The sequence below is a fragment of the Heloderma suspectum genome, chromosome 1, assembly GCF_057233095.1.
Source record: "Heloderma suspectum isolate Gila_16-S chromosome 1, 16-S_ref, whole genome shotgun sequence".
NCBI classification, from domain to species: Eukaryota; Metazoa; Chordata; class Lepidosauria; order Squamata; family Helodermatidae; genus Heloderma; species Heloderma suspectum.
Genome location: NC_139458.1, coordinates 70236741 through 70251772, shown reverse-complemented (window position 1 = coordinate 70251772; position 15032 = coordinate 70236741). Strand labels below are relative to the sequence as shown.

General features: G+C 42.7%; 1 protein-coding gene across 5 annotated transcripts in view; it reads right to left on the bottom strand.

The window, feature by feature from the left end:
- The window catches only part of NUSAP1 (nucleolar and spindle associated protein 1), a 34895-nt gene that overhangs the window by 15107 nt on the left and 4756 nt on the right, over nt 1-15032 (bottom strand). For 2 of the 5 annotated variants that reach the window (XM_084845882.1, XM_084845901.1), the window contains exons 1-5: nt 14580-14754; nt 11852-11917; nt 11363-11542; nt 9467-9638; nt 5522-5617 (exon numbers count right to left, since the gene is read on the bottom strand). In XM_084845882.1, the coding sequence (XP_084702008.1) occupies nt 5522-5617; nt 9467-9638; nt 11363-11542; nt 11852-11917; nt 14580-14672 (607 nt within the window). In that variant the 5' untranslated portion in view covers nt 14673-14754. Of the gene's footprint in view, nt 1-892; nt 2027-5521; nt 5618-9466; nt 9639-11362; nt 11543-11851; nt 11918-14579; nt 14755-15032 lie in introns of those variants that run through there. The other 3 variants (XM_084845918.1, XM_084845910.1, XM_084845892.1) reach the window with 3 other exon arrangements.

Here is a 15032-nt window from a genome sequence, read left to right as displayed (position 1 = left end):
GTCCTTATCTTCCTCCTTTAGTTCTTATGTAGGGTGTTAATTTTACCACAATTGCATACTCATGTAATTTATTCTCCCATTCTTTAGCAGTAGGATCTCATTCCTTTCAGTACTTGCATAAAAGGTTCCTGCTTCTGTGACCATATTAAATGCTGGCCCTGACATCTATTGTTTTTAGTTTCACAAATCTCAATAAAATTATAAGGGCACAGTATAGTAATTCTGTTACTGAATTTGATATTAGACTAGTATTTCTTAGCGAAAGATCAAGAATGATAAGTTATTTTCCCTTTACATTTCAGCATGGCTGTCATAAGTGGCTGTAACATTTGGGACACTGACTCAGTTTGCGTGATCAAACAATCAATGGTTAATAAACTGTGAGTTGCTTGTTAGTGCATGGAAGTGAGCGAGCATGCCATTGCTGTCAGCTCACCCACTTTCCTAAACAATGCAGGAATGCCCCATTGTTATCATTATGTCCCAAACTGGAAACTCTGGGTTGTTTAGGGGTTAAACAATTCAAAGTTAATCCATGGTTTACTATTGGTTATTTAGGGGTTTAACAACCCAGAGTTAAACCAAGTTTCTGGGTTCAGACATAACAACCCAGGAACAAGTTCCTAGGTTGTTTAGAAAAGCAGAAGTGATGAGCATGCAGTAAAAAGTATCAATAAAGTATCAATAACAGCCTGCAGATTAAGACCGCAGTCCTGTGCACACTGATATAGGTGTAAGCCCTGTTAAATACAGTGGGACTTATTCTGAGTAAACATGCACAGGTTTGTGCTTAGAAAGACAACTTTTCAACAGCAAATGCAACATGATAGAGACTGGAAAGTCTGTATCTTTAGTTCGTTAGAGTAAACAGAGAATACAGAGTGGCCCCAAAGTAGGTATGCAGTATAGTTTATTTGCATTTTGTTACGGTGTTTACTACATTTACATTTGTTTAACACTGTTTAATCTCGTAAGTGCTTGAAATGTATTCCATCAACGTTGCAACATTCCTCAAACCTGTCCAGAACACTGTGACACACAGTACAACACAAATTCTGGTCCGCATCAATGTCCATACATGCTTCCAAGATGAACTCTTTTAATTCATCGACTGTCCGGGGATTTCTCCCAAAAACCTTATTCTTTACTACGCCCCCCCCCAAAGAAGTTCAGTGGTGTTACGTCAGGTGAACGTGGAGGCCATTCAATGCTGCCACGTTTTCTGATCCAATGCTGTGGGAAGGCGTTGTCAAGATAGTCCCTTACTGCAAAAGCATAATGAGGAGGTACCCATTCTTGTTGAAGGAGCAGTTCGGCGAAGTTAGCCCTGGTTCTGAGTTGTGGCACTACCACGTCGCATAACATGTTTAGGTAATTGTTACTATCCACAGTTGTATCGAAGAAAATTGGTCCTACAACACCTTCGCTGGACAGCACACCCCACACTGTGGTTCAGTTACACAGCCTGGCTGGTTCAGTTGAGATGTGATAGTCAAATGAGGATTTTCACCTGCCCAATACACACAGGTATGCCTGTTCACATGGCCTGACAACTTGAAAGAAGCCTCATCTGACCAGATGATCTTATCAAGAAGGTCTGGTTCGTTAGAGATTTGGTTACGCATCATCTCACAGAATTGCAACTGACGGTCTGGGTTGTCCTCCAGAAGACCATGTAACAGTCTTGGACGGTAGGGCTTCAATTTACGCATTAAGCATTGCAAGGACGTTCTAGGTATGGATTGCTGCTTAGACGCACGTCGTGTGGACTTTTTTGGACGGTTCACAAAAGTCAGAGCAACTCTCATCTCATTTTCCTCTGTCTCAGACGTCCTAGGACGTCCAGATTTTGGTGCATTAGCCACTGCACCTATTGCTTCAAATTTATCTCTAAGACGATAAATTGTCAGGCGTGTTGGTGGAGGAGTGTCAGATGCTTCTGGCCACGCTGTGTGCACCCGCTCGGCATTTTCAGTCTTCCAGTACGGCTTTAGAATCCACGTTCTTTCTTCTTGACTCAAGTTCGCTGCCATCATTCACAGTATCAGTTAAAAAAAACTAAAAAACTAAACAACTGTATACCTACTTAAGGGCCTCACTCTCTACACTTAATGATTTAATTGTCACTCACTCTTCCCAACTGTCATTCTGACTCCACCCACACATGTTCTACTCACACATTCTCTCCCCCTCTTATCAACATTCTAAACAACTGTATACTAACTTTTGGGTCACCTGGTATATACGCTATAGCACTACCATTATCAACATCTTGTAGCTGATCTTATCCCCAAAATATTAAAGTACTTGACAAATATACTTAGAGAAACAAGTTAAGCCTTTTACTTAAGGACCTTCTTGCCCTGAGTGGAGACAAAAATTTATTTATTTATTTGTTTCATTTCTATACCGCCCAATAGCCGAAGCTCTCTGGGCGGTTCACAAAAATTAAAACCAAATGGCACACAATAAAACAATTTAAAAATATATAGAACATTAAAACCCAATATAACAATACAACCACAATAAAACCTAGCAGCAGTGCAGGAATTTAAAATACAGATTTAAAACAGCAAAGCTAAAAATCTAAAATGCCTGGGAAAATAAAAAGGTCTTCACCTGGTACCGAAAGGAATACAATGTAGGTGCCAAGTGAACCTCACTAGGGAGCTCATTCCAGAGCCAGGGTGCCACAGCAGAAAAAGCCCTCCTCCTAGTAGCCACCCGCCTCACTTCCTTTGGCAGGGGCTCACAGACAAGGGCCGCTGATGATGATCTTAAGGTCCGGGCAGGCACATATGGGAGGAGGCGATCCTTCAGGTAACCTGGCCCCAAGCTAAATGTTAATACCAGCACTTTGAATCGGGCCCAGAAATGGACCGGCAGGCAGTGCAGCTGGAAAAGTACCGGTGTAATATGTACCGGTGTAATATGAGCTCGCAGGCCAGTCCCTGTTAACAATCTTGCTGCCCTATTTTGGACCAGCTGAAGTTTCCGGACCGTTTTCAAAGGCAGCCCCATGTATAATACATTGCAGTAATCCAGACGAGAAGTTATCAGAGCATGGATAACTGTAGCTAGGCTATCTCTGTCCAGATAAGGGCATAGTTGGTATACCAGCCTAAGCTGATAAAAGGTGCTCCGTGCCACTGAGTTCACCTGTGCCTCAAGTGACAGTTCTGGATCCAAGAGCACCCCCAAACTACAAATGCGATCCTTTAGGGGGAGTGCAACCCCCTCCAGAACAGGTTGAATATCACCTAGCCGGGCAGACGAACCACCCACTAACAGTACCTCCGCCTTGTCTGGATTGAGTTTCAGTTTATTGGCCCTCATCCAGTCCATTACCGTGCCCAGGCACTGATTCAGAACAGCCACGGCCTCACCTGGGTTTGATGAAAAAGAGAGGTAGAGCTGGGTGTCATCCACATATTGATGGCACCTCAGCCCACACCTCCGGATAACCTCCCCCAGCGGTTTCATGTAGATGTTAAACAGCATAGGGGATAAAATAGAGCCCTGTGGGACCCCATGGCACAATTGCCATGGTACAGAGCAATAATCCCCCAGCACCACCTTCTGGAATTGGCCATCCAAGTAGGAGTGGAACCACTGCAGAGCAGTGCCTCCAACTTCCAACCCAGACAACCTATCCAGAAGGATACCATGGTTGATGGTATCGAAAGCTGAAAAGATAGAACTGCCTGAAAGCTGCTCAATCCAGCTTCCAGTGGAGCCAGCTGAAGTAGCCCCTTTGTCTTTCAACTATCACTACAGGGCTACTGAAAAACTACCTTGCCCCTAAAGGGGGAGGGCAGGGAGGGAAGAGACAGAGGGCAAAACATCCTGTCATCAAATAACAAAATTGAAAAAAGCAGGAAGACCAGCCAAATGAGATCATATACTACGTAGTCAATTAGTCTGCGAGAATAATCCAAGGGAGCTACAAATTTTTAACTCCTAGGGTGTATACGTATTTTAAACATTTGTATGTATGTCTATGCATCACCTCATCCACTTGTTTTTAGCAGTGAGGCAATTAATAAACACTTAATCAGATGAATCGACTCTGAATACTATCATTTTCTTGGACAGCTCTGAAAGATAGCAAAACTTAGGAATATTTGTACATTAATTACAGCAGCATCAGAATATGGAAGAAACCAAGGTTATTCTAAGCAAGCAAGCATCTTAAAAGGGCCTCCCACATGACAGATGCAACACGAGGAAATGAAGTGGTCCATATTAAGCAACAAGCAAAATGGAATACAAGTCCCACAAAAAGTGTTTTTAAAATCGCTACTCTCTAAAACAGAGATGGGGATGCTTTTTTAGCCAAAGGACCAAATTTGCTCTGGGCAAGAATCTCAGGTCCACATCCCAACGTGGGTGGAGTCACCCCACTGCTGGCATGTGGACCCCTGATGTGACTGACAAGTCTCTTGGTCCTGAAAATGCTGCCGCCTGCCTGCCCGCATTTAGCCCTTTAAAAAAGCCTGACTGGAATGTACGGAAGGGGGTGATTTTTCGAGGGTAGGGGTGGGATTCCTCTCCCCAGCAGTGACCCTCCCAAAAATGGACAGTGGAGTTAGGCTTTATAAAAGCCTCCAGTGGCAGCAATGGAAGCTTTTTAAAAGCCTAAATGCAGGCAGGTGGGTGAGTGGAAAGAGAAGCATGGAAAATTTCATCTTTGCTCAGCAACTGGTGAAGAGAAATTTTCTGTGGAATTCCCTGCCTGGGAGAGAAGGGGGCAGTGGGCCCTGTGGGCTGTATCCAGCCTACACTCCAGAGGCTCCCTATCCCTGATCTAAATATATTTCCATATTTTTCCAATAGCAACCTACAACCTAACCTTCAAATTTCCTTCAAGAGATATTATATCAATCATTATCAGCTAGAATCTTTTGTACACAACAATTTCATGCCCAGAGAATTGCGTGAAAAGAGCTTAGGGAAACAGTTAAAACCTTTACACAGAGTGAGAAACAGAACAGCAAGTACAAGGGTATCAGACAAGATATTTCTCAGTTGTCATTGGATTCAAGTATTATATAGGGGCAATATAGGAAGCTGTCTTATACTGACATCAGATAATTGATCCATCTAGCTCAATATGTCAACATTGACTGGCAGCAGCTCTCCAGGGTTTCAGGGAGGAATTTTTCCAAGCATACCTGGAGATGCAGAGGATTGAACTTGGGATCTTCTGCATGTAAAGCATGTGCTGTACAACTGAACAACAGCCCTTTCCCTAAGTATTAAAACAGGGTTGCTGGATGTGTTATCAGTGTTTCTGAAGCATGCTTTTCTGCATAATTTTTTCACAGAAAAAATATTACACACATTTTTTAAAGGAATCAGAGTCAGAAAACAAACTATCAGAATGCGCAATCGGGTAAACACAGTGAGCATTGATAACTGCATACCACTGTCCATTTCTAAACCATTGCCCATGATTTGTGTACAAGCAAGTTACTATTTCATGTATGGATTTTGTTAGTATAGTTTGCCTGCAACTTACTTGGAGTGGTAGAAGTTATCCTTTTTCTTGCAGATATGGACAGGCTGTTTGTGTAACAAGGTTTCTTTCCAGAGAGAGAATCCGTAAGAGTCTTATCTGATGCAGACAGATCAGAGGCATAGCTTTAACATTACTGGGAAATACATTAATACTACATAATTTCAAAACCATGCTTAAAATTCTCAAAACTCTGAAATTAAGCTGGCCAAATTCAACTCCTCAAGTTTCCATCAAGAATCGTATTCCCTAAGATGATTCTTACGTATGCTAGGATTCGATTACTGTTTTGGGCAGCAGTAATATCATTAGCCCCTCCATGGATCACTGCCTTGTTGTGGCGAAGGGGCTTGCGTAACTCAGTGAAGCCATAAGCTATGCCATGCAGGGCCACCCAAGACGGACAGGTCATGGTGGAGAGTTCTGACAAAATGTGGTCCACTGGAGAAGGAAATGGCAACCCACTCCAGTATTCTTGCCAAGAAAAACCCATGGAACGTATCACAAGGCTAAAAGAGATGACGCCGGAAGATGAGCCCCTCAGGTCGGAAGGTGTCCAATATACTACTGGGGAAGAACAGAGGAAATTTTCAAGTAGCGCCAGAAAGAGTGAAGCGGCTGGGCCAAAGCCAAAAGGACACTCAGCTGTGGATGTGTCTGGTGGTGAAAAGAAAGTCCGATGCTGTAAAGAACAATATTGTTTAGGAACCTGGAATGTCAGATCAATGAATCAAGGTAAGCTGGAGGGGGTCAAACATGAGATGGCAAGATTGAACATCGACATCTTGGGAATCAGCGAACTAAAATGTGCGAATTTAATTCAGGTAACCATCATATCTACTACTGTGGGCAAGAATCCCTTAGAAGAAATGGGAGTAGCACTCATAGTCAACAAAAGGGTGGGAAAAGCAGTACTGGGGTACAATCTCAAAAACGATAGAATGATCTCAGTACGAATCCAAGGCAAACCATTCAGCATCACAGTAATTCAAGTCTATGCCCCAACCACTGAGGCCGAAGAAGCTGAGGTTGATCGGTTCTATGAAGACCTACAACACCTTCTAGAACTAACACCAAAAAAAGATGTCCTCTTCATCATAGGGGACTGGAATGCCAAAGTAGGAAGTCAAGAAATCACCGGGATAACAGGCAAGCATGGCCTTGGTGTACAAAATGAAGCAGGACAAAGGCTAATAGAGTTTTGCCAAGAGAACACGCTGATCATAGCAAACACTCTTTTCCAACAGCGCAAGAGGCGACTCTACACATGGACATCACCAGATGGTCAATATCGAAATCAGATTGATTATGTCCTTTGCAGCCAAAGATGGAGAAGCTCCATACAGTCAGTAAAAACAAGACCTGGAGCTGACTGTGGCTCAGATCATGAGCTGCTTCTTGCAAAATTTCGGCTTAAATTGAAGAACGTAGGGAAAACCACTAAACCATACAGGTATGACCTAAATCATATCCCTTATGCATATACAGTGGAGATGAGGAATAGATTTAAGGGATTAGACCTGATAGACAGAGTGCCTGAGGAACTATGGACGGAGGTCTGTAACATTGTTCAGGAGGCAGCAACTCAATCCATCCCAAAGAAAAAGAAATGCAAGAAAGCCAAGTGACTGTCTGATGCGGCTTTACAAGTAGCTGACGAAAGAAGGGAAGCGAAAAGCAAGGGAGAAAGGGGAAGATATATCCAACTGAATGCAGAGTTCCAGAGGATAGCAAGGAGAGACAAGAAAGCCTTCTTAAATTAACAATGCAAAGAAATCAAGGAAAACAACAGAATGGGAAAGACTAGAGATCTCTTCAAGAAAATCGGAGATCTCAAGGGAACGTTTTGTGCAAAGATGGGCATGATAAAGGACAAAGAAGGCAGGGACCTCACAGAAGCAGATGAGATTAAGAAGAGGTGGAAAGAATACACAGAAGAACTATACAAGAAAGATCTGAATGTCCCTGATAGCCATGATAGTGCGCTCACTGAACTTGAGCTGGACATCCTAGAGAGTGAAGTCAAGTGGGCCTTAGGAAGCATTAGTAACAACAAAGCTAGTGGAGATGACAGTATTCCAGCTGAGCTATTTAAGATCCTAAAAGATGATGCTGTTAAAGTGCTGCACTCAATATGCCAACAGATTTGGAACACTCCACAGTGGCCACAAGACTGGAAAAGGTCTGTTTTCATTCCAATTCCAAAGAAGGGCAACGCCAAAGAGTGTTCAAACTACCGCACAATTGCGCTCATTTCACATGCCAGCAAGGTGATGCTCAAAATCCTACAAGCTAGGCTTCAGCAGTATGCGAATCGAGAACTACTGGAAGTACAAGCTGGGTTTCGAAGAGGCACAGGAACTGGAGATCAAATCGCCAACTTTCACTGCATCATGGAGAAAGCAAGAGAATTCCAGAAAAACGTCTATTTCTGCTTCATTGACTACGCTAAAGCCTTTGATTGTGTGGATCACAACAAACTGTGGCAAATTCTGAAAGAGATGGGGGTACCAGACCACCTTACCTGTCTCCTGAGAAACCTGTACGAGGGTCAAGAAGCAACAGGAAGAACCGGACATGGAACAACCGATTGGTTCAAAATTGGGAAAGGAGTACGACAAGGCTGTATATTGTCACCCTACTTATTTAATTTATATGCACAGTACATCATGAGAAACGCCGGGTTGGATGAATCAGAGGTCAGAATTAAGATTGCCGAGAGAATGATCAACAACCTCAGATACGCAGACGATACCACCCTAATGGCAGAAAGCGAAGAGGATCTAAAGAGCCTCTTGTTGAGGGTGAAAGTGGAGAGTGCAAAAGCTGGTTTGAAACTCAACATTCAAAAAAACTAAGGTCATGGCATCTGGCCCCATCACTTCCTGGCATATAGAAGGGGAAGAAATGGAAGCAGTGACAGATTTTATTTTCTTGGGCTCCAGGATCACTGCAGATGGCAAGTGTAGCCATGAAATTAAAAGACGTTTGCTCCTTGGGAGGAAAGCTATGGCAAACCTAGACAGCATAGTAAGAAGCAGAGACATCACCTTGTCGACAAAGGTTCGTCTAATCAAAGCTATGGTTTTCCCAGTAGTAACGTATGGCTGTGAGAGCTGGACTATAAGGAAGGCTGAGCGCCAAAGAATGGATGCTTTTGAACTGTGGTGCTGGAGAAGACTCTTATGAGCCCCCTGGACTGCAAGGAGGTCAAATCAGTCCATCCTAAAGGAAATCAACCCTGACTGCTCATTGGAAGTACAGATACTGAAGCTCCAATATTTTGGCCACCTAATGCGAAGAGAAAACTCCCTGGAAAAGACCCTGATGCTGGGAAAGACTGAAGGCAAAAGGAGAAGGGGACGGCAGAGAATGAGATGGCTAGATAGTGTCACCGATGCGATGAATATGAACTTGAGCACACTCAAGGAGAGAGCTGAGGACAGGAAGGCCTGGCGTGCTATGGTCCGTGGGGTCACGATGAGTCTGACACGACTTAACGACTGAACAATATTGTTAGTCCACTTGAGCATGCCAATGGAAATGCAGGAAATACAAGGGGAGACATACTCCTGTTCAAGGAGTCTGTCTTTACAGCAGTCCAGCCTTAAATGTCTCTGCGCCACCCCCTCCCCGCCCCAAATAAAATAGTGGCACTGCATGAATATTTAAGAGAAGTCACAGCAGACTGCACAGCTACAAAGTTAAAGCTTGTTTCATGTTAGACAAGCATGAGACTACCAGGTAGGGCACTGTTGGGCACTGCTGCCCCACATATTGCTGGTTCTGAACTACTGTTCAGTTCCTGAGAATCCCAACTTTTTACTAAATATGAATATACAGATAGCAAATTTCCTAGCTATAATCAACAGACTGAAGTTGCAAACTCTTATGCTGAACTATCAAATCACAAGAAAACAAGTATTCATCTTATAAGTTTCAAGTTACTTTCAACTGTTTTTTGTATAGTAGAATTGTTCTCATTTTGTAGGCTTGGAATGGCAGAGTTCTCTGCACAGCTTCCTGCCATTCCGCTGTTTGTTAGGCATTCATTTTGGGTTATATTCAGTGTATTTCCAGCATCCTGGGTCTCTTTACTTTCTTTCAGCTCTGTCAGAACCTGCAGTTCAAAAATGTGGGTCAAATATATTTGCAGAACAACATCCCATTTCCATCATATTTTCATATTTATATCCCTCCTTAATATTGGACACAAACAGGAAAGATTAATACAGAAAGCAGAAATATAAAACACTGTCACATGTTATTGATCCGCATAGGAACTAGTAAAACATAGAATTCAGGTGCAATCCTATATCCACTTACCTAGAAGTAAGCCCCAATTGTACTCAGTGGGACTTACTTCTGAGTATAGGATCGCAGCGTTAGAACACTACTCTTGATTTGCTTTTTAGCTACAGAAAAATAGTAAAAGAAACCCAATTCTTGCACTAGTCATCTGAAGATTTTTTATAGATTTAACTTAAGCTATTATGAGAGTTAAAGAGTCACAGCACATGCATTTCTCCGACATTTTAGAATCAATGGGCAGAATCCAACGAGGTGCTTATGATTCTGCTGTGCAAGTGGTGGGTTCTACCGATTCTGTTGGGTAAACAGGACCCAACACTTGCACAACTGAGATTTAGGACTACTCAGAGGAAGCCAAGTGGAAATGCTTGTTTTTTGATTGGGACAAGTCAGTGGAGTTCTGCAAGCTCTGCTGACCTGTCCCATTCCAGAAATGAGCATTTTTGCTTGTTTCTGGTTGCTCCCAGAAGGGTTAAATCTTTGTACCACAAGTGGTGGGCCTTGCTTGCAGGCAGGAATCAGCAGGGCACAAGAGAATCGGCAGAGGCACAAGCACCCTGTTGTGTTCTGCCCAAAGATCACAAGACAAAGGCTATTTAAAGACATGCAAGATACTAGTATTTAGCTCAAAAGGTATAGTATGGAGTTTTTTGGTTTTAATAGAAGTATAAAGTACACACACCAGATATTAACAGTGCAATCCTATGCATGTATATTCAGAAGTAAGTCCTATTAGTTCGGTCAGGCTTACTTTCAATTAAGCATCTATAAAATTGTAGCCAAAGTAAACACATGTTTTCCTCATTCTCAGTCCTTCATATGTAAACAATTAACTGAAGAGGGGTACTGAGAAATATTAAGTATTCCTGAGAATCTCAACTTTCATTTTGATTTCTTAAAAATCAAGTTTTTACACATGCAATGAAATTACACATGCAATGAAAACCTGAGCATGTTTACTTAGAAATCCTACTGTGCTAAATGGGCTTTCTAAATAGGCTACTAAGGTTGCAATCCTATGCAGGTTTAGACAGAAAAATGTCCTACAACTTCCAGCAAGCCTCAACCAGCAATGGCTGGCTGGGGCAGGCTGGGAGTTGTAGGACTTTTTCTTCTCTCTAAGCTTACATAGGATTGTGCTCTAAGTGTGTTTAAAAAAGGAGTCTTAAAGCTAACTAAGCTTGTAAATACATGGACATAACGGGAATGAGAGCATGAATTCAAGTGATAAGAGGAAAGTATTCAGTGTCCTACATAGTCCTTTGCTCCTCCTGATGATCAACAGAGACAGAATGTTGCAAAGTTAGGCAGCATCGCATGATCTATACAGGTTGCAAATTTAACTTTCTTGGCATATATTTTGTAAAGTACACAATACACAACTCTTGTTAATGCTTTATCCATTTGATTATTATGTGATGACATAATTCTGTTTTATATACATTGTTTTATATGAAAAGTATCAAAAGCAAAAAGCATAAGATACCAACAGCTAATATCTATAAAACAAATGCCTGATGCACATAAAATTACCTCAACTTCTGGATGAACTTCTATTTTCTCTTCATTAACATTTTTTCCTTTTGGATTCCTCTGAGCATTATTATCTTTCTGTTTTCTACGCCTTTTGGTGACCATGGACAGGTTTACAGGAATTTGACTGCTGTCACACTCCTCTGTATCTGTAGAAGAGGAGGCGGCTCTTTTGATATCCTATACAAAAGAAACTGGGACTATATTATTTCTGTTTCCAAATTATTTGAAGTCATCAGTAAAGAAATATGAGATTTTTGCAGCTAGTAGCAGCCAATAACTTGTTTGGTCATACTGGCTTATAGTTTATGCCATGAGAACAAATTTGATAAAGAAAGCCCAGTAACTAATCACTTCATTGCCATCACATTAACAGGTGTTTCAGAGGCAAAGTACATTTCATTCTGTGGAAAGCACAGAAGTTGTTCAATTTGAGGGTACCTTTCTTAGAAACAGATTAATAGTTTGTTAGAACATTTTTGTGCTTACCATATTTCCATTTTCCTTTATTGGCTCACAGAAGTGTTGCTTCAACACATTTAAGAGCTTATCTGCCTACAAAAACAGTTAGAACATAGTTTAAGAGCTTCAGTATATAAAGATTAATTTAATAGTTTTTCAGGATATAAAATGCAAAAAGAAAAATACACCAAGTGATACATAAAGTAATGGATAAAAAAGTATTTTCATTAATAGTAGGTTTGTCTTGAAATAAGTTTAAGTAGATTGTTTGTGAGTTGGCAAAGGACATAAATGTTAAGAATAAAAAGAAGTTATAGATGCCTTACTTGATATATGTCCGATATCAGAAATTAGGAAATGCTGTAATAGGCTTTCTTTGAATTACATGGGGTAGAATTCAACCTCAGATGCACTTATCATTGCAGAATTACAGATGTGGACGTACAACATAGTCCTTCCAAAAACAGCCTGGGACAAAAAAATATCTCAAGAAATCTATTGGTATTTCTATTGGGGTGGTTTGTTACAGCCACTGGAAAGTATTGAGATAAAAAACTCCAGTATCAATTTTAGTGCAATACCTACTATCCCCTTCATGGATCACTGCCTTGTTGTGGCGAAGGGGCTTGCATAACTCAGTAAAGCCATAAGCTATGCCATGCAGGGCCACCCAAGACGGACAGGTCATGGTGGAGAGTTCTGACAAAATGTGGTCCACTGGAGAAGGAAATGGCAACCCACTCCAGTATTCTTGCCAAGAAAAACCCATGGAACGTATCACAAGGCTAAAAGAGATGACGCCGGAAGATGAGCCCCTCAGGTCGGAAGGTGTCCAATATACTACTGGGGAAGAGCAGAGGAAATTTCCAAGTAGCGCCAGAAAGAGTGAAGCGGCTGGGCCAAAGCCAAAAGGACACTCAGCTGTGGATGTGTCTGGTGGTGAAAAGAAAGTCCGATGCTGTAAAGAACAATATTGTTTAGGAACCTGGAATGTCAGATCAATGAATCAAGGTAAGCTGGAGGGGGTCAAACATGAGATGGCAAGATTGAACATCGACATCTTGGGAATCAGCGAACTAAAATGTGCGAATTTAATTCAGGTAACCATCATATCTACTACTGTGGGCAAGAATCCCTTAGAAGAAATGGGAGTAGCACTCATAGTCAACAAAAGGGTGGGGAAAGCAGTACTGGGGTACAATCTCAAAAACGATAGAATGATCTCAGTACGAATCCAAGGCAAACCATTCAGCATCACAGTAATTCAAGTCTATGCCCCAACCACTGAGGCCAAAGAAGCTGAGGTTGATCGGTTCTATGAAGACCTACAACACCTTCTAGAACTAACACCAAAAAAAGATGTCCTCTTCATCATAGGGGACTGGAATGCTAAAGTAGGAAGTCAAGAAATCACCGGGATAACAGGCAAGCATGGCCTTGGTGTACAAAATGAAGCAGGACAAAGGCTAATAGAGTTTTGCCAAGAGAACACGCTGATCATAGCAAACATGCTTTTCCAACAGCACAAGAGGCGACTCTACACATGGACATCACCAGATGGTCAATATCGAAATCAGATTGATTATGTCCTTTGCAGCCAAAGATGGAGAAGCTCTATACAGTCAGTAAAAATGAGACCTGGAGCTGACTGTGGCTCAGATCATGAGCTTCTTGTTGCAAAATTTCAGCTTAAGTTGAAGAATGTAGGGAAAACCACTAAACCATTCAGGTATGACCTAAATCATATCCCTTATGAGTATACAGTGGGGTCACGAAGAGTCGGACACAACTGAACAACAACAATACCTATTATTCTAACATGGATAATATGGATGCTGGCATTTTTCTAATAATCAACATGACTATCTGGTTTTGGGAGGATAAAAATGTGTCCCATCGTGATAAAAAAAGTCCCACAATACAGAGAAGCATTACTAACTTTCCCTCTTCTGTAGCCAGCCACACAACAGGTCTTCATTTTACTACCCTAATATACATTTGAATGTGGCTGGGAGTAATAGAATACATCCCAAATCTGTGTTTCTGTTTAGGAAGGGTAGCGAACGAGGAACACGTTGTCACTAATTGCATTTAAATCTGAACTCGCTCTCTTTTTGCCGCTTTTCCTCTTTTTCTGGAGGGAACTCTAGCGGAACGCAACGCGGTAATTTGATGGCTCACTATCTGCGATCTACTTAAGAACGGAACAAAGGGCATTTAGTGGAGGAGACGCCCTGGAGGTTCACGGCCTCATGTAAAGAGCCCGCAAACTTCCGTGAAGGAGCCATCTCAATCGCAGGGTAAAAGCTCCGTGTGAAGAAAGCCTGTCTCGCTCGCTTTAAGACAGCTGAACAACGGCTCGCTTGCCAACTTTCCAATGTATACAGCGATGGTGGTAGAAATCGTACGCTATGCCCACGAATATAGTAAACGGTTGCAGCTGTCCCATTACTCCAGCCAGGGGAAAGCCACGCGGCCGTAAGGATGCACAGCGCTTAGGCAGGAAATGTGCGTAAGGGGGTCCTATTGGCAGGGCGAGAGGGGGGCACCTTTTTTACCGGACGTAACAGCGAAGCTTTCTCCCTCATCGCCCAGATTAAAAAAAAAGCCGTCCAGCTGTAGTTAGGAGCAGCAGCGCTCCACGTGAGGCCCAGCAGCCTCTCCCATTCCACCTCAGCTCGCATCCTGTCCGTCCCCAAGCCCCTTCTCTGTCGGTCCAACCCGGACAGACGTTCCCTCCACCTCTCGCCCGCACCTTGAGGTTGGCCTTCAGCCCCGCAGTCTTGGCCAGGCGCTGCAGGTCGCTATACTTCAGCGTCTCCAACTGCTGCGGCGAGGGCACTTCCATGGCTGGGGATAAAAGCCCCGACACCCGCTTCGAACAGACGAGGAAAAGGCTCGCAACCTCCTCAGCTCAACCGCCGCACTTCAAATCTACCCTCGCGGCGCGCTCCCTCTTCTACCCACCCCCGACCTTCGAAATCGCCATTCGCGGTGCTCCATTGGCCGAGACCATCCCGAAGAGGGTGGTGCTCGAAGGAGGCCCACGGCCAATAGGATCCCCGGATGAAAGTGTTTGTTTATTTTTTAAAAGGAGGAAGTGTATCTTTGGTTCCCCTTAGACCTCAGGGAAAATAAAATAATCATATTACGAGGCGCCTTTGAATTAGAGCCTCGTAAAGTGATTGGGCAACATGCAACGAGAGAC